This window comes from Polyodon spathula, chromosome 21 (assembly GCF_017654505.1).
Source record: "Polyodon spathula isolate WHYD16114869_AA chromosome 21, ASM1765450v1, whole genome shotgun sequence".
Classification (NCBI taxonomy): domain Eukaryota; kingdom Metazoa; phylum Chordata; class Actinopteri; order Acipenseriformes; family Polyodontidae; genus Polyodon; species Polyodon spathula.
The window spans coordinates 13,469,145-13,493,508 of NC_054554.1; the positions used below are offsets into that span (position 1 = coordinate 13,469,145).

General features: G+C 36.9%; 1 protein-coding gene across 3 annotated transcripts in view; it reads left to right on the plus strand.

Annotated features, from left to right (window-relative positions):
• Window positions 1-24,364, plus strand: part of LOC121296207 (zinc finger protein ZFPM1-like) — a 100,883-nt gene that overhangs the window by 39,825 nt on the left and 36,694 nt on the right. For all 3 annotated transcript variants that reach the window (XM_041221501.1, XM_041221504.1, XM_041221502.1), the window contains exons 2-3: window positions 574-717; window positions 5,100-5,222. In XM_041221501.1, the coding sequence (XP_041077435.1) occupies window positions 574-717; window positions 5,100-5,222 (267 nt within the window). The remainder of the gene's footprint in view (window positions 1-573; window positions 718-5,099; window positions 5,223-24,364) is intronic.

Consider the following 24,364-nt stretch of genomic DNA (forward strand, 5'->3'; position numbering starts at 1 on the left):
ATAACTCCATTCAAAACCACTGACCTCTAAACCATTATACTATGTATGGCTATGCTATTTATTTTTCTTTGCAAGACACTGAAACCATACTTATCTTAGGTAGTCTCTACGTAAAGATACTTGCTATGTTTTGGATCTTCTCTTTTATTAACAGTCAAGGGGAGGTTGCAAAATTCAAAGGATTTAACAATGAATCTATTTATTGGAATTACAGATTTTATTTTTGTCATTATTTGATTAATCTCCCCGGTACATTTTTTGTATCCTTATTTGCTTGCTACAGAAAATACAAGTGCTTCCTTACCTGTTGCTAGACTAAATCTGATGTGCTTTTTAATAATATTGTTTTCCCAATGTGTATTATATTACTATGGATAATAATATTCACATTTGTGAAAAGTTGACACATTATTCTTGCTTTTAAATACTGAATTGTTATTGGTGCATTAACTATTGTCAATAAGAACCTGTCCGATGTTCCATTATGAAACTGGTTGCACCTCTGCCTAGTTTCAATGGGAACAATATGAGTTGTGGTTTTGTACTGAAGTTGTTGCTTGGTCTTTCTCGAAGGCTCCATAGGTGACTTGGAGGAGGGCGAAGACAATCTTTCAGATGCGCACAGCCTATCAGAAGAGGGGGGAGAAGCCTCGGACCAGGAAGATTCTGCGGAGTGTGACGGTTCAAGCCCTGCTTCAGCGCCCGTCACTAGCGAAGGTAATCTGGTAATTCTGAGTGTTGCCAAACAGAGACACACATCAAACATAATCCATTCTGTGTGGCACTTCCTCTAGCTAGTAGGCTTAGCGTTCACCTGCTTATTAATGAGCACTAATGTGCTTACCAATCTTTATCTGTCTATGGTGAGATCAATTTGTAATTTGGCCAGTGTGTTATATAAAAGTGTTATTACCTCTAATCATAATCTAAACTTGTTAATAACATTAACATGTTTCTAGCTGGTATATAGCCACCTTGTTACAGATATTGATAACAGCTGTATTGGTGCAAGCTGTAATCTGTAGTAGCAACATTAAGTAATGCTTTAAAAATGTCACACTTGACCCAATATATCATGAGGTTCAGCATTTTACTGACATGAAAACGTATCTTCAGTCTCTCCCCCCTGTCTGCTTCATGCTCTCAGACTCCTTGGCTTTGGTCTTGCCAACTTCCACACAAGAATTTCTGTTGGGATTTATTAATTTGTATCGTGCCCAAAATACAGAGTATAAAAAGAAGACAGATATTCCCCAGAGTGTTACAATGTTTTTCTTGTGTTGTTGTGTCTTTGTCTTTTGAGATGCAGGTGCACTTCAGTCACATCAGCCCTTTCGGAACTGAAAAAAAATTATCTTGATGTCGTCTTTTGTATATTGCAGCTGGAGTTCTCTTGTTCAGCCCTCAAGTAGTCTTAGGGTGTTTGCTATCATTCTTGGTGTTGCTTTTTACAGTTACACAAACACAGTTTTGATAAGTTTGTGTTGAGGTCCTTTCACCTGAGTTCAGGAGCTGTTATTCTAGTTTTAATTGCCTGGCGTAGATATATGTAACGTAGGCTAGATCGGACAAAGTATCTTTACGTTAGTAAGCACTTGATCCATCTGGAGCATTGCTGTGTATTGCCAGCAAAACAAGGGGAAACATGAGTCAAATGTGGATGGCTCATATCTATAAGGACACTTTTTTGGGTGATCCATTTGGGTTATTTATGTCTGTGGCAATCAACTAGAACTGAGCATTCCTGAACCCATAGTCAATGTTATGAGACCCTCAGAATAATTGCAAACATTATACAATCTAAAAGGAGAGTAAAAAAAAATAAAAAAAATAAAGCTACTTTTTAAGCATTCTTGCACACCACAAAACAAGTGGCATGCTTTACAGTAGTTCACTCACAGGTGATAACTAGTCGAAATCTAAGAAGTTGGAATACAAAGAGGTGTTTTATTGAAAGTTTAACCATTTCCTTTATGAAATATTGAAAATAGCTGAAAAAGTAGTTTTGGACACCATAATAAATATATTTTTCATAGATTTATTTATTTTTATTTTTTTCCTGCATTGATTTTTGGGGGGGGGGGGGGGGGGGGGGGGAATGGCATGCTCATATGAAGTCATGCATTTGTGTCTCCCATATGTCCCCATATAAAGACTAGAATTTTTTTATTTTATCCATCCCCACATGAGGTCGCCATGCACGAAAGGGTTAAGAGTGTGAACATTCTCGTGTGTTTCCTTTTGACCTTAGAATTCCTAATTTCTCCCTAATTTTAGCTGCAGTTAGATAATGTTTTACCCAGTTTGTTGGGTCTGATACAGGGCATGGAAACTTTGTCAGGTGTTAATCAGAGATGTGATAGGATGAGATACGAGACCCTTTACCCTCCACTAATGGCTAGCTAGTTCAGAGATACAATGTGACACGTCACCTTGGTGCTTTTTTTGGCTTCCATTGTTGGCTAGCACTTTATGGACCCATAAATCAGGCCTGTTTGAGGAACCTGTTCTTTCAGTTGCCCTCCATAACATTTCCTTTATCAGGGCGCTGGAGGCTAATAAAAGTACATGTACGTTCTTATCGACCAGCAATCGCGTTGTTAAGAAACTCTTCGGTTTGGGAAGCTGTGTTTTGTGAACCGCTTTCTGATTTAACTGTCAGTAATTCATAAATATTAACGCTCCAAAAAAGTGAAATAACATGTTACAAGGCCTTACTTATTAGCAATACACATTCATCATGATTAGCAGTATTGTCTTATTTATGGTAGATTTTAAAAAATATATTTTTTGTAAATAAGAAATAATATAATGCGACACCTGTCTTATTTTTTTTCAAATTAAATACATTGGGGGGGGGGGGGGGAGTTTTCTAAGTAACAGTAGGAGCAGTTTGCAGTAGCAATTAAGCAATTGAACCCTGATTTTAGAGGGATTTGATAGTGCCCTTCAATGGAGCATTCTGATTGATGGATGAAAGATTTGGGAGTTTCTAGTATGGTGATGATGTTGAAGATAATACAACAGGAGTTCCAAGTTGACCCACTGACCGAATTAACAAACAATGAAATGCACACAAATCTAATCTGTTCGTGTTTGGTAAACCCATCGATTTGGAGACGCGTATATCTTGATGAACCCGGCAGCCGCAATCGACTTTAGTTCTTTGTTTTTTCCTGGGCTGCTTGCACACTTTGGTACTTCAGGAGAGGTTAGAAATGTAAGAGTTTGGAAAGGGTTCAGCTGAAGCCAGGGTTTCAGTTGTTAAACAGACTTTGCCCTGGTGCTGTGTGAAGGGGAATCTCATAGCTTTATCTGATTTGGAAGCTGTAGCTTGCTGAGGCTAGGGAGGTTTTCTCCTGTGCTGCACCTGGTTCCAGCGTGTTTGATAAAGCTGATTGGTAGGTAATATTAAAAGCAATAACTGGTGTTCTAGTTCCAGTAGAGACACTCACTCACTGCTAGGATAAAATCAATATGCCATTCATTTTGATTTATAGCTGAAATAATGGGACTTTTAACCGGAGATGGTTGGGAAAGTGGGAGGGGGGGAGGTTGATTTTGTTTGATGTTAATCGCAACTTTTATATTAATAATGTGAATGTTAATGACGTCACATGGGGAGTTGTTTATGACATTTATCGATTTGAATTATCAGTCGTTATCGGAGCCCGAATGTAACTGCAAACATGCCCTTTGTGCGATAATGTTGTCCTATGCAGAGAGGTCTATCAGGGGGGAAATCTTTACCTGCTGTTAATGCAGAAAATTATCATTATTGGGTTGCCATGAATACAGTGCATGCACCATTGGCTTTGGAAAAGCAAGCACAGAGTATTGGCGGCAATCGCACTGATCAATGCTTGAAAAAAGATGTATGTTTTGTTGTAAGATAAGGATTTTTGTCTCGAATTACACCATCTATTTTCTGGGTTACTTTAAAGCCTGGAGTCCATGTATAAAGTTTCATCAGCAGCAGTGAGTTGACAAAACAATTCTATGCACCACAAACTTAGAGCACATACACAGTTCAACCTTCTCCTCAAAATAATTTTATAAAGGATAACAGAATATTATATCCTAGAATTTACCGTAACCCTGTGACAGAGATTGAATGACACTTAGATCTTCTTCCGGACCTGAGTTAGATCTCCCTCCGGACCTGAGAGGGTACTAGATAAAGGGAGCAGAATAACCTGGACTGTGGGTAGGTAGAAGTCGGCCGGCTAGAAAAGGGACTGAGCTATGGTACCAGAACTCAATGAACCGAACGGAAAACTGCATGGCACCCATGGACTGGAGAAGCGGCTGCACTCATTAACCAAGGGGTCGTGAGCGAGGGTATAACATAGGGGCAGAGCAAAGTAATGTGTTCCTTTGTAAATGGTTGGATTTGACCTTGAAGGAGTAAAATGTATTGCTGAAAACCGTGAGTGTTTGTTTTCTGTTTGTTAGTGTCAGCTGTAACTGTTATTTGTCTCAATAGACTCCCAGTAATATGATCTGGAGCTGTTCTGTACTGCACTCACCTGTATTCTCATCACTTTTCCACAAACCCTTACAAAGGTTCCTCCCATAGTAAAAACATAGCAAAGTGTCATAAAGCATAGCAAAAGCATGGTAAATCATAGGTAAGTATTGTAAAGAATAGCAAGGTATGGTAATGTATTTTAATAAATAAATACTGCAAACTATGGTAAATGCATTGTATAACTGTAGGAAAAGCATGATAAAACTGCAAAAATACTGTCCAGAAATACTTTATAAACTTTTAGATGGGAATCTTTATAACACGGCTACCAAGATTATAAAAGTATGTATTAGAAAAATCTACTTATTAGCATTAGCATCATTACCATTATTGCTCTAGTGTTCTTTTATGAATTAATAATTTTAAAGGGAAATAGCTAATGAAATTATTCCATAAATCTTGTCGCCTTTCAGAACATTATATAGTGAATGGACGTGCGGAACAGGTAAAAGAATGGAATATTTTTGTATTGACTATAACCCGTTTAGGCACATGCAGCCCTGCACCAGTTGCATATATTTTGCTTATTACCTTATTTTGGCTTATTGGAATCTCTTCTCTCTTTCAGAACCAACTGCAAATAAGTCACCAGGGACCCATGAAGGTAAAGAAGATCAAGGTCCAGCAGAGAGACTGAAAGAGGAGGAAGAGGAAGAACAGAAAGAGGATAGAAACCATTGGAATGGACCAGGTAAAGCACGCTCTAGGGGCATTTTATTAACATGTTATTAACACACTGCACCTTACAGTGTTTGGAAACATACATTGGAGGTATTGTTTCTGATACCCTGGTAATAGATATTGAAATACTAACAGCATCTCCTTTTCACCTCCATTCACCTCCTGCATTTCATTCTAGTACAGCTCAAGGAAATGTGTGTGTGTGTGTGTGTGCGTCCGCCTCTGAGTGAAGGGGGACCACCTTTTCTCTTGAAAGAGGGATGAGTTTAGTTTCCATGTCCCATTCATTTTGGGCCTTGATGAAAGTTCAATTGGTTCCATTATACACAGTGATGTAGTCTTAAATCTGAAGGTACTGGAATGCCTCTAAAATGTTGAATTTCTTCAACAAAAATGATTATACAAATTCATATTGTATGTGTACACTAACTTCTAATAATACATATAATATATAATGCATAACATTTCTACAAGTATTTCCACAAAAAACTAAGGAGGAGTTCTGTTTTACCTTAGTATAGAAAGATGAAGGTTTTTATAGTGACATCTAAGTACCATAGTAATAACAGTTTCCAGTTAATGTGAGAAACTTTTAAGATGTAGCAAATGTCAACCATGTCTTGAAACTCCTAGATAACATGCCTAAATAAGAACAACAAGCTTTTCTCGTTTTACTTTGTTTTTTTCTTCCATTAGCTAGTTTTATCACTGTCGGCTACATTTACCGAAGATAGGAAATGTTACATTATGAAGACTGCTCCGTGTGAGGTCAGAGCTGTGGCCATGCAAAAGAAGCAGAAGTTTGGTTGATAACTTTTTGTAATTTTACAACTACTGATATTCTTTTATAATTAGCATCATAATTAAAATAATATTGTTTTATCTGTCTTCTAGAAAAGACTGTGGAAACTAAAATGTGGTGGCTAGTACATTGGAACGACTACATTTTTTCAATTTCAAAAAAGCATACATTTAGAATACTTTGAGATGCCAAAGGTTGTGCAAAGGACACTAAGAGGCAAAATCAGTAAGCGGTTTCCCTGCAACACATAGAAATGCTTTATCATTCGTATTGCTAATAATAAATGCTGTATGTAACTTAAACTTAAACTTAAATATTGTTGGCTTGCCTTCTGGTTTCAGCTAAACTGCAGGCCACCATAGCTGTTCTTGAGTCTTCAGAAAAAAGAATCAAGATCATCAATTACATTGGTTTTTTTAATACTTAATTAGGCGTTTACCTTTACCTGTTGGTGTTTCTGTTACAAGTACGGTTGCATTGTTAGAGATGGGGTTTCTATTGATTCTGAAGAGGAGTTGGCTTCCAATAGAACAGTAAAATACCTCACTATTTGAACATACCGTATTCAGATTACAATGGATTATTGTGTGTGTGTGTTTTTTTTTTTTTTTTTTTTTTTTTTTTTAATATATACATGTATGAAGTATCATTACAGCAAATGTTAAGAAATCGCTGTCCTCAATTCCACCTTGTGTTTTACTGTAAATTAATCCGTATTTAAGGACCTGGTATCAAAGGGGTTAAATTGAGTGGTTTATCTTTTAATAATATTTTTCATGCCTTCTACGTTTGCTGAGTTGGCTTTTTTGGACATACGAATTGTGGGATTTGTAGCTTAAAAATATTGTTATTCAAAGCAAATTCTTCATTCAACCACTGGAATGTTTTTTTTTTTTTTTTTTTTTTTTCTATTCACGTGAATATGTTTCATTATCATCTCCTCCCAGCCTGTCCCTATAACAGTAATTGCAGAGATATTAATTGCTGTGTGGTTGGGAGTTGATGGCAGCCCAGTGATGTTAGTGTGATAGGGTGTTCTTTCCAAATAGCCACCAAGATAGACATTCTATCAGCCCTACTGCAGGCTTTGCATTTATCAGGAATAGGATTGGCAAAAGGGAAACTTTGACCAGTCTTGAGTGTTTCGCTTATCTAAACAATCCTCTTTTTTATGTCAGCAAGTGGGAGCTCTGAGGATGTGAACTGGTACAGACATTGGATGTGATCATTTTTTAAAAAAAATTTCTGTAGACTTGGACGACAAGCAAAATTGTCCTTTTTTCTTATTTGTATTTAAACAAATCTTTCATTCCCACATTTAGCAATGTGTGCTTCATACTTCTTGTCAGGGCTAGTATGCTTGTTTACTTAGTACTGTTTCAATCATATGTACTACAGCCAGGCTCATAATAATAATAATAATAAATAATAATAATAATAATAATAATAATAATATAATAATAATAATAATAATAATAATAATAATAATAATAATAATAATAATCTCTTATTATATTATAGATGGCTGATAATTATTACATCTACATCTATAGACTTTTTTTTTTTTCTTTTGTGGTTTTTTTTTTTTTTTTTTTTTTCACTGATAATAAGCGAGTCTACGTACCATCCCTGTGGAAATAAATCATCCAGATTAAAATAGTTAAAGACAATGGTACTTGGATCCACCATGGACTAGATCATTAAAATTGATCCAAATTTGAGTAAATCAGCAATAGAAGATCGGTCCAAGGTAAAGAAAACAAATTATAATGACATCTGTATGATTTATTTATGCACATTTTCTTCAGAATTTATGCTTTTTAATTAAAATATTTACATGTTTAGGGAATGTATTATTATTATTATTATTATTATTATTATTATTATTATTATTATTATTATTATTATTATATACAGTATCAGTTATTTAAAACGGTACACAGAAATGATGGTCTCTAATATTTGGGAAAATAATGTATTTCAAAAAGCACTAGTCTAGCCCTTAGAAACATATTTATGTATTTCATAATCCATTTTTGATAGCAAATGATACGTCTACTGATTGTCGTTCGATTCTTGGAAAAGTCACTCACAGCCTTTTATGTCTTGTTTTTGTTTAGAAGATAATAAAAACAGCTTAAAAATAAAAAGAAAATAATTACAAAAATTCCAAGAACTGTTTGATATGGGAAAGCTTAACCCTAGTGAAGAGACTCATTTTAATCTTACACATGCCTGCTGCATGATATGAAAAATAAATTATTAAAAAAAAAAAAAAAAAAATCTGTAAAATGACCTTGTTCGCTGGAGGGTTTGATATTCTTTCTGCTTAAAATTCTGATATGCAAATGCCTGATAGCTGTAATCCCTGGCCTATGCGAGTGTTGCTGATGTGACGTCCTCTTTAATTGGATACTGGCTTGTTTTATTAACCAAATGCAATACATATTTAAGATTCACTGCATGATGATGTGTCTCAGCAATTGCTTTCTTAAAGCGTGTTATGTTTATTGCAGGGTTCTGTTGTTATTTTTAACGTGCTTGGTTTGCCATTGCGTATCTAGAACAGTTTATCAGATGTAAGTTCTTTTCTTATGAAAAGCAACACCTGCATGCATATTTAAACAAGCAAAAATGAGGGAGAAAATACTTCTGTAGTTAGATATTTGGATAAGTGTAGCTCTGTGGTGATTGACATTTTAAATGTTTGGGGTAAGTTTAAGTAAGATAAATAGTGGCAGATATAGCGATGCAGGTAAATCACGTTTACATGGCCATACGATACAGTTTTACTGTCTGAAAAAAATATTTGTTTAAGCATTGTTACACACACGTGCTTTAACCCTTTTAAGGTACAAAGCCAATATGTGTCCAACAAATAAATGGTGCTGACTTTTCTTATTTTTTTTTATTTTTGCAAGAGGTGCACGAAACAGGTTTACAATTTACTGGCTGGTTGGTTCATCAAAGTTTGTCAGTTTCCTTGTGATACTTGAGTCACTCTGAAATGTATTTTAAGAAGAAACTGTTTGAATAATCTCTCAATTCCATGTGTACCTTAAGGGGTTAAACATCTAAAAGGGTTATACCAGCTGTCACTTTCTGATTTGTATTTTAGACTCACATGTGCAGCCAAATATGCTGCAACTTGTCACAAGATTATGCAGAGATATTTGGCCACTTGTTGGCCTAGGAGTCAGCAAACCTAAAGTTGAGAAGCTTGATGATGACCTTCAGTCAGTGCTTTATTATTATCATCTCACATTATTTATTGTTACAGAAAATAACTAGACTTAAAATGAGTGCTATTCACAAAGCTTTAACACACACAAATGTTTCATATTTATTACATTTTTGAAGACTGCTGTTGGTGAAAATATCAATTGGTAGAACAGTTTTGTGACCAATACCATAATTATATATATATATATATATATATATATATATATATATATATATATATATATATATATATATATATATATATATATAGCACCAGTCAAAAGTTTGAGTACACTTGCTGGAAACTAGGTTTTTTTTCATAATTGACAATGTTTTACATCGTATACAGTACGTTTCTGTAAATACTTGAAAATGAAGACACATGTTACAATATACAAAACAAAACCTAAGGAGTATCAAAGCAATGTTCAAGAAAATTGAAAATTGTCTCTAAATCTTGGAATCCTCAAAATAGCCACCCTTTGCCTTAATAACAGCCTCACAAACACAAGGCATTTGGTTAACAAGTTTCAGCAGGAAATCACCCGACATGTCTTCCCAGCTCTTCTGCAGCAATTTCCAGAGATGTAGGGCACTTCTAGGTAGCTTTTCTTTGACTCTTCTGCCCAGTTCGTCCCATACAAGTTCTATGGGATTGAGGTCTGGAGACTGGGTAGGCCAGGTCATTAGATTGAGTTGTTAATGTTGAGTGTTTTATAGCTATGGATGCTTTCAAAATGTATTGTATTCAAATGTATTGTTTAAAAAAATCTATCTATTACATATTTAAAAAAATGCTGGTATATTTGTCTTTCATATTTATAATGTAGGTTATTGTAAATCCATATATTGTAAGCATATGATAGACACAAATATTCAGAACATATTTTCTTTCATATGTGGGAGCAAACAGTGTTTAATTCATAAAACAATTGTTGAATTGTATAAACATTTTTTATATGTGTATTCTTGATTTTGGCTTTATAAGATCAGTACTTTTTTAAAACTTTTTTCAGTAGTTCTACTGTTATAAGGGACTTTTAGTCAGTAGATATTTTGCCACAAAATAATAATAAAAAAAAAACAAAAAAAAACAAACCTATATTCATTTGCAGTATAAATAAATGATGTACCCAGACAGACAAATGCTAGCTTGTGCCAAAAAAGTCTCTTGATTTTAAATAACCCTAACCCTAACCACCTTGTATTTAAATTGCAATAAGCAAAATAAAACAATGTCTTACCCCATGCTTTTGTTCCTAAGGAAAAAATAAATAGAAAACTGGACTATTTAGAACTTTTAATGAATATTTAAACAAAAACAATCCATGGAATAACATAATTGTCTTCCAATTGGATACGATCAGAGATAGTCAAGGATTTTATATCTGCAAAGCGGACTATTTTGCTTTCAGTGGCTTCTTTATGAGGTTTATTATCGGTACTGCAGGATTCGCAATCCCAAGGAAAGTGAAGTCATTTCTTTTTGTCTCTCCCTATTTAGGCAAGAATTGTTGCGGCATTCAAAAAAATAAATAAAAAAAAAATAAACCCAACCCAGAAAAAAATCACTAATGATAGTTTGGAAAATATCCAAAGAGACAAACACAAAATAAATTGGCTTGGTCTGTAGGCCTTTTTGGATGTACCCATTGTGGGATTTGTAGCTGTTTTATTTTTTATATGTTGTTATTGTTGGACGTATTATTATTTCCTTGAAAGATATAGTTTCGGATGATGAAAATTTGCATATATTTGCATATTTAGATTTCACACAATGATGATAAAATGAAGCGTTTAACCGTCTCGTACAGGTCTGCTGTGTGGGAGTGTAGGAGGAAAAGAGGATTTCTTTCAAATGAAAAAGAAATGGGCAAATCCAAATTGGAGGTGTTAGATTCAGTACACTTTTTATATCATCTGCATTTGATTTCATATATATATATATATATATAATCTATATATATATATATATAGGAATATATATATATATATATATATATATATATATATATATAATTATATATATATGCGCACACACAATATATATACTGTAATTCAGTACATTATACCTCTCGCATATACATCACCCCCCCCCCCAAAAAAAAAAAATTCTGAGTAATAGATTGGTACATAGAACAACATTAATATTGTTACAAAATGTACAACTGCACATAATTCACTGATGCAACAATACTGACTGTGGGGATGTGAGATGGGGAAACATATTAGTGTTACACTGTGCACTATGCCCATAGGTTGAAGCACTGCAGCCTGTCCAACAGGCTGATATTCTGCCCCTCTTCACTTCCCCCATATTTTTTAGTAACCATGACTTATAATGATCTAAGCAGAAACAACACTAGAATCAAACAAACGCCCACAGTAAGATATTAAACTGGTAAGACACTTGATATAAGAGAAATGTTTCCATTTAATCCCTCCAGAACACTTTTAACAGCATGCTGACAAATCGGTGACGTTGGACTGGCCATAGTGGCTGTGCACCCTATTGAGAGAGGAGTTATGGCAGATACTTCCTTAAGGAAAAAGCTGATGCCCGATTCTGGAGAAACACAGTGGGTGGGGGGTTGTGTAGGGTTCTTTATCCTGTCCATTCCTCCTGGTCCGAAAGCATTCAAATATGCTACTTTGACTGCAGTTTTATACTTTATAATTTAAAATGAACATTTTCAGTTAGCAGTTTTATCTGTTATTTTACTCCATTTTTTATAATCTCCCTCTGCCTAAAGTTTGTGTAAAAACCTCAAGGTTTGTTATCAGCGAAGGAACAGAGCAGTCCGAGGTGAAACTGCTGACGCTGATGGACAGGGTGGGAGAGATCTTCTTGATTTGTTCCCTTGTTTGTTTCACTTTGGTATGTGTGGGTGGGGAAATCATGGAGCTGTTTTTCTTTATCGTTTCATGCCTGCTTTAACACAAGGTATAATTAATTGTCAGAGACGTAAAACGTCTAAGCATATAACTGGACACAATCTGTCAAATATATCTATGTATATTTCTAAAAGGTGCAATTTTAAGAAGCTTAAAAGCAGACTGATAAGTGGTTGTATATAATAATAATATATTTCGGTGACAGGGTACATTACATAGTTAGTTAATTATTTGGTATTGTCTGGAAACTACATTTTATCGTAATTTGAGGGTAATAGGTTTTTTTTTTTTTTTTTTTTTTTTTTTTTTTTAATTTAATTAAGAAATCATTTGCATTGTATTTAATGTGTTTTATTTTCTGTGTCAATGTTTAGATATCTGCCATAGATGTATGTAACCCAGACTAGATCTGCCAAATATTTTTTATAAGAAAGAGTGAACAGGTATTCATAATGCATTTTCTTTTTGTGTGGCTGTCAATACACAACACTGCACTTCTATAAAGACACTGGCTGACCTAGCCTGGGTTTCAGGTGTCTATGACCGTAACAGGTCAAAGCACCTTAAAACAGTAAATATCAAAAAACAAAAAAATATAGAAAATGTAATTTGAAGACACTTGATAGAAAGGGATAAATGTCTATTAACTAAAAATAAGTTTTTTAAATACGTCTCCAGTTCCTGAGCCGCAATTACATCTTTTATGAAGACTCGAATGAAACGTCAGATGCTATTGCCGCTCGCATACACAAGGTGTTTACCACATGTGGTCTGACTCTCAAGAATGTAGTTTAATACGGTGCAGACAATGCCGCTGTAAACTACGTGTTCATCATTCTGTATATACCAACATGAAGAATGAAAATGGCAATCTCCTCGTTGCTGGCAGCAATTGTCATCTGCTGCACAATGCCCAAAAACATGGCTGTAAAAAGTTGGTACATGATGTGGAATCATTTGTCATGAAAGTGCACAACGAATTTTCCTGCAGTGCAAAGCATATCAGTGAGCTGAAATCGTGCCTTGAATGCCTGGATATGGGTTATCATAAGATTCTGTGCCATGTTGCTACTAGATGGTTATTGTTGTTCACAGCTGTAGATAGGCTTCTAAAGAATTGGCCTGCAGTGAAGTTGTACTTCATTCAACAGGGGGAAGAAAGCTGTCCAGCACTGATCTGGGATTTCGTGAAATCTCATGAAGATGGGTTAAATCCCGACACAGATCTCTCTGTCCATGAGTGCTATCTTTTTTTGTGCACAGCTACATGAATGCATTTCAACCAGCAATCCTGAAACTGGAGTGTGACAATACACATTCCACGAGATCTTTGGCTTGCTAAACGAAGTGCTGCGCAACCTGAAGTCTCTCGTTTCAGAAAGGTTTTTTGGCTTCAAAGTTAACCAAGCGCTGAAGTATCTTTCACCAAGCAAACAAGAGGCCTTCACAAAAAATGCTTTGGAGGTCTACCAAAGAAACGCAGAGTACTTAGAGAAGCGATTTAATTTCGGACCAGATTCATACCTACAGAAAATTGCCATTCTCAGCTTGAAGCCTGAAGCTACATTCACCTTTTGAAGATCTATGTGAGATACCAAGCATTTTTGACGTACATATAGAGGGTGAGCAACTTTTTGAATACTGGATCTTGAAAGAAGCACTACCAAAACAGTGGACCAGAAATGGCTGCACCAAACCTGAAAATTATAGAATGTGCTTTTGCAATTCCAGTCAGCAATGCATTTGTGAAACGAGTGTTCAGTGTTATGCAAAATCTTTGGAGCGACGAAAGAAATGGGATGTCTTCAAACTTGGTCAAGTCAGAAATTTGTATCAGGTTTAACTTCAATGTGTCTTGTGGGGACTTTTATGACATTCTACTGAAAAACAAAGAACTCCTGAAAGCTGCAAAATCAAAAGCAAAGTACACATGGAAGAAGTAGTGGGTGGGTTAAGCTGTTTCCTTGTCTGTATTTTCTAAGTAAGAAACTGTACTAATTATTTTATTTTTCAAAAAATACAAAACACAGTTATTTAGATCTGTATGACAGATTTTCTGTCCCATTAAAATTAATGTACTGTATAATACATTATATAAGAGCATACGCGATGAGTTTTCAGTGGTGTGATACAGTAATGTACACTATACTAGTGAAATGTGCAGCCAGGCAGGAATTACTTTACTGTATCCACTAACACTATGGACTACAAGTTTGATTGCTAAAAAAATACTAACAGTATGATTTTGTTGTACCAAGTACTGGTAGTATGGTGCTTCACTGAGGCTAACTGAGAAATATGTCCAGTTTTGGTCTGTGGAAAAGGTGGCAACCATATTTATAATTCTAAAACCAATTTTGAATACTAATATGCATATTGTGACAGGATGGTCGAGGTGGTTGTAAATGATTACAATGTCCACAACTGTAATTGCTGTACATCAGCTGCTGGTAATATTTATGTTGATAGAAGGTGAAGGTAACAGAAAGAAAACAACTCAAATCTTCACTACCAACCAGTGGTAGACTTTAAACTGTCTGGAAATTTATCACCGCCAGTCTGACACCATTACCTCCACCAGAGTACCCTTACCTACAATGGTAGTTATGTATGACGGGTATACCATACTTTATACATTCAGCAGTATATACTCAGTTTGCTTTGTTTAAACAGTAGGCTTTAAGTAATTATTTGCTTCACTTACTGTCTTCCAAGGAAACCTTAATTCAATTCTGGTTCACTTGTTCCAGTTACTCCTGCACTGAGCACATGGCCAGTCGGCTTTTCCAACAGACTTTGATTTAACTGGACTTAAAGGCTAGACTCCACTCTCACAGGTCCAGGCTTTTCTTTATGTTCAAAAAGACACTTGACTGCAAACACCCCTCTCACTCTTCACTAACTCCAATCACTTCTCCCCTTGTGCAAACTCCCCTTGCCCCTCTTCAAGATGGCCACCTTTCAGATCCGGGTCACAGGTCAATCACAGAGTTATCTTTCTCTTCCTAGATAAGTCTATAGATAAGTCATGTTACAATTTAAGACACCCCCACTGTTTTATATTCGTAACATTAGTGATTATACAACTATTTATTACAATATCTGTCATCATTATTTTGTAAGAACCTGTCCACAGAACTCTCTAGACAACCCACCCCCACCCTTTCCTCTCAAAATGTTATTAGTACATATAAGGCTGGTTTCACAGATCCTGATTAGTTCCCATCTTGTTATTTTAGGTAAGAGAGTCCAAGATTAATTCTAATCAGTGCCTTGAAACCAGCTGATTTAGAGATCAGTTATTTTTGTACTGGATTATTCAGTATAATGTTCTGATATTGTCATATTATTAACAAGCCCATAGAAATCACAATATGCTGAATATGTTTTTTGGATGTTAGCAAGATTGGCCATAAAAAATTAAAAAGCAGCAGTGAAACTCAAAAGACTTTGCTCATGGTTTATCATGAAGTTTACTTTGGTCACAGTGAAAGACTGAACCACGGTAACTGACTTAAGCATGTAGATTACTGTACATTGCACAAACAAGCTTCTGTTAAACAAGCATTGCAAAATGCATGTCATGTTCATTACTGCCTTTCCAGTAATACCAATTCAGTACAAAATTAACCTCTACTGAACAGCCTGACCAAAAGGGGAACAGTGATGCAGTGGCATGATAGATCCATATTTTAGCAAATAGTACAATTGGCAATGTTAACTTATCTTAATGAGCTGGATGTTGGAAATATGAAACCCTTCGTTTGAAGATAAAGTTTTGGATGGATGTTGTTTTGTTAGATTTGCAGATTTAGCTGAGCAGTGTTCTCTCTGAGAGCAGCTATTTTGTCAGTACATATCTGTAACTGGTTTGAAATCCTTGTTGAGGCAGCTGTGGTTCAGTGCAGATTTTTTCTGACAAGTCATGTATTTATAATTGTGTGCTTTTCCTTGTAAACTTGGTTGCTTTTCTGGAAGGAGAATCTGCCCATAACCAATATGTCATCAGCAAGCGCATAAAAGTTCTGTGTACTATTCATTCCTGTCGCTTCGGTTTCTGTTTCGGCTGCTCAGCCAAGCACTGGGAGGCCGAAACGGGAGTTGACCACTTAAAGCCTGGAGGAAGTGCTGCCCTCAGCCACGGATTTCCTGAGGTTTCCCCCTAAAAAAGTTTTTCCTTACCGGAGTGCTGAAAGGTTCGTATTTAATAGTTCTGCGGGGTGCGTGGTTGGGTTTGAGAGGCTGGGCTGTATCCCTCGGTGCAGTCATGCTCTGGGGGACGGGCCATGTCTCAGCTGCTGATTTTCATTAAATTCAATATTTGGGGGTTAGGTGGCAGAGTCCCACTGTGGAGAGCATTAAATATCTTTCATTATTCATTCATGGTTTGGAGGCCTCATCATTTCGGGTAGAGGTGGTTACAGCCACTTCTTATCTGCGGCACTAGGATGCATGTATCTGTTCATGTTTTTCTAGCCGTCTGGCACCCACAGTCGAGGCCTCTGACCAATTTTATCTCGCAATTGTGGGGGGCATTAATTATTTATTATTCTCCATTCGTGGTTTGGCGGTCTCATCTTTTGGGGGGAGGTGGCTCATAGCCACGTCCTATCTGCAGCACTGGTATGCATGTATCTGTTCATGTATTTCCAGCCGGCCTCGCGCAGGTAGCCGTCGGGCACCCGCGGACGAGACCTCTGGCCAAATTTATATTTCACTCAGGCCCTGAGCGCCCTTCACAGTCTGCAATTGCAATCGCTATCATCATCATTCATTCACTGCCATTCATTTAAGCAGATTCTCCGTGCTGAATGGTATTTTCTGTGTAGTTTTGTCTATTATTTGATCTGCTGTTTGATTAGTAGGTGCTGAGAACTCTCTTTATTTTACACTGATACCAACATCCCGTCTGTGTTGTGCTGTTGAGGGGGCTGTTTTTTTGGTCAGTTTATTTACTTCATCTTTTGACTTGTATTTTTCAATATATTAAATTTTCAAATTGGTATATTTTGTATATTTCAATATATTAAATATTCTAATTTGTATCTTGAAATATATGTATTTCTCTTATCACTATGGAACACAATTTTTGTTCCTAGGTAGTAAGTGTTATTTCCTAATTGCTTGTGCCTCAAAAGTATAGAAAATGGCTATTATTTCCCACAAACTTTGCTTTTGTGACCAGGACAGTGATATTTTGAAATGCACCTATTTCCAATGAGAAAACGGGCGAATTTGTGTCTTTTCGTTCACATAAAGTCAGAAAAAAACAACATATGAATCCAAGTCAACATGTATTTATACTAAAGTAATACAAAAATGACTACAAAAGATTTAGAAGTGGGTAGTTTTTCGGGATTTACGATTATACTGTAAATCACTTTCATGAATCAGCCCCCAAATGGAGTCTCGCATCATGTTCTCGTTATACTGTCCTTGGTAGCGGCGTTCAAAGTCCAGTATATCCTGGTGGAAGCGCTCGCCTTGCTCCTCCGAGTACGCTCCCATGTTCTCCTTGAATTTATCAAGATGAGCATCAAGGATATGGATTTTGAGGGACATCCTACAGCCCATTGTGCCGTAGTTCTTCACCAGAGTCTCAACCAGCTCCACATAGTTTTCGGCCTTGTAATTACCCAGGAAGCCCCGAACCACTGCGACAAAGCTGTTCCAAGCCGCTTTCTCCTTACTAGTGAGCTTCTTGGGGAATTCATTGCACTCCAGGATCTTCTTTATCTGTGGTCCGACGAAGACATCAGCTTTGACCTTTACCTCGGACAGCTTAGGGAAGAAGTCTTGAAGGTACTTGAAGGCTGCCGACTCCTTAGCTAGAGCTCTGACAAATTGTTTCATAAGGCCCAATTTGATGTGCAGTGGTGGCATCAGCACCTTCCGGGGGTCCACCAGTGGCTCCCACTTGACGTTGTTCCTCCCCACAGAGAACTCAGTCGTCTGTGGCCAGTCCCTCCTGTGGTAGAGCGCCTTGGTGTCCCTGCTGTCCCAAAGGCAAAGATAGCAGGGAAACTTGGTAAAACCGCCTTGGAGACCCATCAGGAATGCCACCATTGCAGCCTCTTGATGCCATCTCAGAAAAATGCAGATCTGTATCCACTTAGGCAGCTGGAACTAAACTGAACTGGTGGGCTTAAGGCCCCTGTATTTATACTACTATTTATATTACCGGAAAGTTCTAGAAAGTTCTAGAAGTTACTCCAAGTTTACAGAGCACTGAATCTATCTGGAATGTTCTGGAAAATAGGTGAATTTCAAAATATCAATGTCCTGGTCACAAAAGCAAAGTTTGTGGGGAATAATAGCCATTTTCTATACTTTTGAGGCATAAGCAATTAGGAAATAACACTTACTACCCAGGAACCAAAAAAAAAAAAAAAAAAAAAAAAAAAAAAATTGTTACATGGTGTATTTAGTGTAAAAGTTTGTATACAGTGTTCTTATGCACACCACATGTAATCCACCCACAATTAAGGTTGTCCATATATTTTGCACTACTTTGTAAAAAGTTGTTACTTAACCATAATGCTTAACTGCAGCTGTTTTATTACATTTTTCTTAGTGGTGACTGTGTTGGAAGTACATACTAACAGTATTCTAAATGACTTGTGCTCTTGATTTCTGTTTTGAATGTCTTCATATAGTTCAATAAGTGTGTTCTTGTCACGACTTCCATATTTATTATACTCTTCAGGAAAGCCCTCAAACATCCGGGTCATTCCCTCTGCATACAGTTCTGAAGAGTGACACATTCTTAGAAAAGTTCCTATTGAATAATAATTGATGTTGGTTGCATTGAAACCTAACCCCAGATTAACCTTTTCCCAAATGCACTTGGAACACAGTGTGAAAACATATTTTTCCACTCACACTTTCTAGAATCCATTTTTACATTTGACCATTAAATAAGTATCCTGGACATGTTTGCTGTAGGCCAACTGAATTCATTTGTTGGTTCACTTGTAGCTGTTATAGAATGCAATACAAAGTGTTTCACAGTCTAAAAACCATTTGCAAACCATTATAACCATAGTTGACTATCCTGAACTTGTTTAGAAAGAGTTCCACATGTACGGAGCCTGGTTGTTAAAATCTCTGCATAACAATCTTCTAGACGTAATTTGAAGCCATCTTCTGTTCTTGATCAGTTGACCAGTGTTTGGAAGATTTGCAAGAATATTTGGATTTTCAGTAAATGTACAAGCTTGTGAAGCCAAATTCATATTGCATTCTAGTTTTAGATTCTTGACAGGCTATTGAAAAGAGAACTGTAGTTTTGGTGTAAGTTGATGTAGCAAATGTGTAAATTGGAGTTTCGGAAACCTTGATTCACATGGAGCTCTATCCAAGGTGAAACAAGCCTTTCTCCAAAGTTTTCAAATTCTGTAGCCTGGGTCGTCCTTTTGCTTAACAGATTTCTCCAGCAAGGAAAGAGTTAAAAGGACAGCAGGCACGCAGAGTTCAGAGTTCTTTCCTTTCAAAACTATTTTATTCCATCTGTCACTCTCTTCCCTAGTGATGATTGATAGTTCAGGCCTGTAATCTAAAGGAACATTTCTCGCAGCCTTCCCATTGCTATCTGGAGTACAGCTACGTCAGTGATGTGGAGTACCTTCCGGAACAGGATCTCATGATTACTCCTGTATCGCAGTGTGCATTCACTGCAGCGAGTACCACATCCTCCATCATTTTTAGAATTTAAGTCATCCCCATGTATCTCGTTCTAGCCAGCTTGGCACTTTTCGATTTGACTTTTTTATGGCTTTTAGATGCTATATCTGGAAAACGGCACACAGTGCTAAATGCTTTTCGTCTTTAAAAATAAAGAAAAAGCTTTCATGTCTTCAAGCACTTGCTTCTGTAGTAAATACGGTTTTATTGTGCAATGCTGTATCGCCTGCCTCTTATGTATCTAATCACACGGCAGCATCAAGTGTAAGTCACCTTGGACTTCTGATTTTGTGATTTTGGTTGATGTTTTTAAGACATAAATGTGCTTGCCATCCTTAAAAATTATTCATCCGTTCAGTACATGAAATCTCAGTACTTTTAAAGTGTTAGAGTATGCAGCTTCAACTCTCACTTTTTTTTTTTTTTTTTTTTTTTTACATTGCCTTTACTTTTTTTTATAGTTTTGCAATAATTTAGAGTGGGTCTGGATTCCCTTGCTCTCATATTAAGTTTGCATTTTTCTCTAAATGTTCCTTTTAACTGGCTTTGAGCTTGTCTGAAGAGTCCTAATTGCCTGTGCTGAACATCTTTCCTTCTGTTCAGATCATGTGACAGTGGAACCTTTCAACTCTGTTAGTCCCACTTACTCCACATGTATTTATTATGCAGAGAAAGTAGACGTGGCTGCTACAATTGAAAGGTTACATTGTCACGTTTTCGGATGCGGTTGTCGAGCCCGAGCACTCAGATTTCTCCACACAAGCAAAAACTTGGGTAAGATTTAGAGAAAAAATATAATAACTCAATATTGGAGCAACAGAACAACTCATAGTAGGGGAATGTAAAAGCATCAATTAAAGTGAAACTTAAAGTTAGTTAATTATTGCATATAATGTCGCTCATAGCTACTGTTATGTTTTACACAAAATCCAATCGCCGTATGCTTCAATCATTTAATACTTTATTTAATAATGCTGCTTCTTCTAGGTACCCCACAAAAAGTATAACCTAATCCCACTGGGTATTTTCAACTTGGGAAGACCAATGAAGGCAACCAAAGTCTTCTTGGCTCATGTTTGCCGTTGATTAATTGTTAGGAACACCTATTCGGGAAGGATGTTGTGATGTGCCTTGTAGTGAAAACTCCCAGCAATGATTCCTCTTCCTGTTCTCATTGCTGTGTAGCAGGGGCACTGGAACTGGGGGTGCTGGGGGTGGCTTTGCATGGCTTCCATCATATACAGGGATTACAGTTTCAGTGGCTTTCAGCACCCCACTTTAGAAGTGGTTCCAGTGACTCTGCTGTGTAGCACACGTCCCTACTCATTTTGTACTTCTTTGGGTGTGGCCATTGTATTGGAAGATAGAGCCAGCACACCACGAGGCAACGCTGTGTAAGGCAGCTAAACAGAAGGCAAATTAAACATTAACGGTATAAAACAAGAAAGAAGCAACTTAGTTGGAGGTACAGTTAAAGTGTTGTACCCTTTTAAATTATTTTTAAAGCTTCAGAACCTCTGTATTTATGTAATTTGATACATTTACATTTAGACAACTTTTGTAGTTAACAGAATGAGAGTAATATCTTAACTATATAGTTCAAGAGAAAATGTAAATATCAGATAGGTGCCAGCTAAAAATTACAAAGTAGCCAGTCCTCAAAGGAGGACAAAGGGACTTAATGTGTTCCTGGTCATCAGTACCATAGTTTAACATGGTTTGGCCGTGTTTTTAATATGCTTTAATTTACCACAACTCTTTTAAAATGCTTACCTGTGCCTTACCATGCTATCACTATGTTTTTATTACACATTGCTATGCTTTTACTATGGTCAACTTTTATAGGGTAATTTATCGAGTGGTTTGCAATGTGCAGGTGTACAGGTGATGCAGGTGCTCCAACAACAACAGACACAAAGTTCACGGTTCAAAACAGTTCTTTTATTTGCTGTTTTCCCGGTTTGCAACAGGTTAAATAGTAATACTGGCTTTACACAACAATGTGCATTGCCAGCATATAAACCACAGGGTTCAGTCCTGAAATAATACAAAGAACAACAGACGCAGTCACTTCTCCTGATAGTGAGTGCTCCGAGTGCAAGTGCTGTGCAAGGCAATTATAGTGACTGTGGTGCATTGTAGACCGGGCTTGATGCTGGCCAGTAATGACACCTCCCAGTTTGTGTTAGCCGTCTGACAATGACAAACACAGACAGTTAGTTTTGACAAACAAAGAAAACCGTTAACACTTGCACTTTTCACAGTCCGTTTCCTTTACTGGGCTTTATCATAACCACTTCAGTTATATCCTTAGTCACGCCCCCTGCGATAGCTAATTGTCACGTCTCCTCCAATCCGACTGACACATCGCATACTGCATTAGGGCGATGACTTCGGGCATTGTGACTCGGCCCCATTCCTGGATGCCTGGCTTCCGACTGATCCTGGAATGAACTGCCAGACGATCTAGTACGAGGCACACTATTCCTGTTATACAGTGCCCTCACAGGTCAGGAGGGAGATTGTTGACTAGGATTCATTGACTCTCTGTCACAGGTAACCAAAAAGGTTGGACAGTTCTGCTGAAGATAATTTTATTATGGTCCATTCATGCGCCCTTCACAAAGACAAATCTGCCCGATTCCGGCCTTGCTGAAGCACCCCCAGATGAGTCCAATTTTCAGCTTTGCCCAACACCTGGTCATCTAATGGTTAGATGGAGACCTGGAGAGGCCTGCAAGCCACAGTGTCTCGCACCCACTGTGAAATGTGGTGGAGGATCGGTGATGATCTGGGGGTGCTTCAGCAAGGCTGGAATTGGGCAGCTTTGGCATGAATCAAGCCAAGTACAAGGTTGTCCTGGAAGAAAACTTGCTTCCTTCTGCTCTGACAATGTTCCCCAACTCTGAGGATTGGTTTTTCCAGCAGGACAATGCTCCTTGCCACACAGCCAGGTCAATCAAGGTGTGGATGGAGGACCACCAGATCAAGACCCTGTCATGGCCAGCCCAATCTCCAGACCTGAACCCCATTGAAAACCATTGGAATGTGATCAAGAGGAAGATGGATGGTCACAAGCCATCAAACAAAGCCGAGCTGCTTGAATTTTTACACCAGGAGTGGCATAAAGTCACCCAACATCAATGTGAAAGACTGGTGGAGAGCATGCCAAGACGCATGAAAGCTGTACTTGAAAATCAGGGTTATTCCACCAAATATTGATTTCTGAACTCTTCCTAAGTTAAAACATCAGTATTGTGTTGTTTAAAAATGAATCTGAACTTATTTTCTTTGCATTATTCGAGGTCTGACAACACTGCATCTTTTTTGTTATTTTGACCAGTTGTCATTTTCTGCAAATAAATGCTCTAAATGACAATATTTTTATTTGGAATTTGGGAGAAATGTTGTCAGTAGTTTATAGAATAAAACAAAAATGTTCATTTTACCCAAACACATACCTGTAAATAGTAAAACCAGAGAAACTGATAATTTTGCAGTGGTCTCTTAATTTTGTCCAGAGCTGTATATATATATATATATATATATATATATATATATATATATATATATATATATATATATATATATATATATATAAGCAAAGAGTGATGTCACACAAAGAAAAATATTTGCAAAGTACTAATCTTGCTCCCCCTCATATGAAAATACAAATGATAATTTCCTGAGTATCTGATGCATACCAAGAAATTTTTATTATTTCAGAGAAATCATTTGACCTTAAAGTACATTTAATGTGCCTGACTGATAAAGAGAATATGATAATGAAGTAAAAGCCCATTGTTTTTCTGTCTGGAGCAGTGGGCACCTCTTTTTTTTTTCCATTTAATGTTGCAACTTGTAGGAAGTGGAGTACCAGGTTGTGGGGTTCAGTGACTACAAAGAAAGGTCACTTTTGTTTCTATATCTGGTGGAAATCTTAGCTGCACAATTAATGAAAAAAGGTTTAACGTTGGTACAGTTGTAGGGGTGGTGCAAATAGCGGGTTAATTCTGTTTTTAAGGGATGGGATTGCCTAGGTTCAAACCCAGTTTCTCATATTCCAAAAGAAAAGTTTGTCCTCAGTTTAGTCCACCTCACAAAACCACCGCACAAGGCAGGCTTGTGAGAGGCCCAGGACTGAAGGAGGTATAGTTATAAAGGGATTAACAGTCTACAGTTTCAATATTATCTGAAGACAAATTACTGTGTTAATTTACGTAATTTTTTACTATAATGCAAGTTTGTACCTTGCTACTGCATTTCATTGTGTTATAAGGCAAGAAAAGAATTGTCCTATGTGTAGGATAGAGAGACTCACTGGATATATAGACAATGCCAGAATTGTTTTGCTGCTAATGAATTTTCAGCTTAAACTCTGGATTCTCTATAGAAAAGATATTTGTCAGTGGTGATTTTTAAGAACCTCTAATACTGCTGTATAGTGAAATCCAGAAAACCTCATTTATTAGCAAGCATCGGCCTCTTCCTGGTACCTGTAGGCCATACTCGTATTGCTGTGAATGTGACCTAAAGCACAGGAAGTAGAA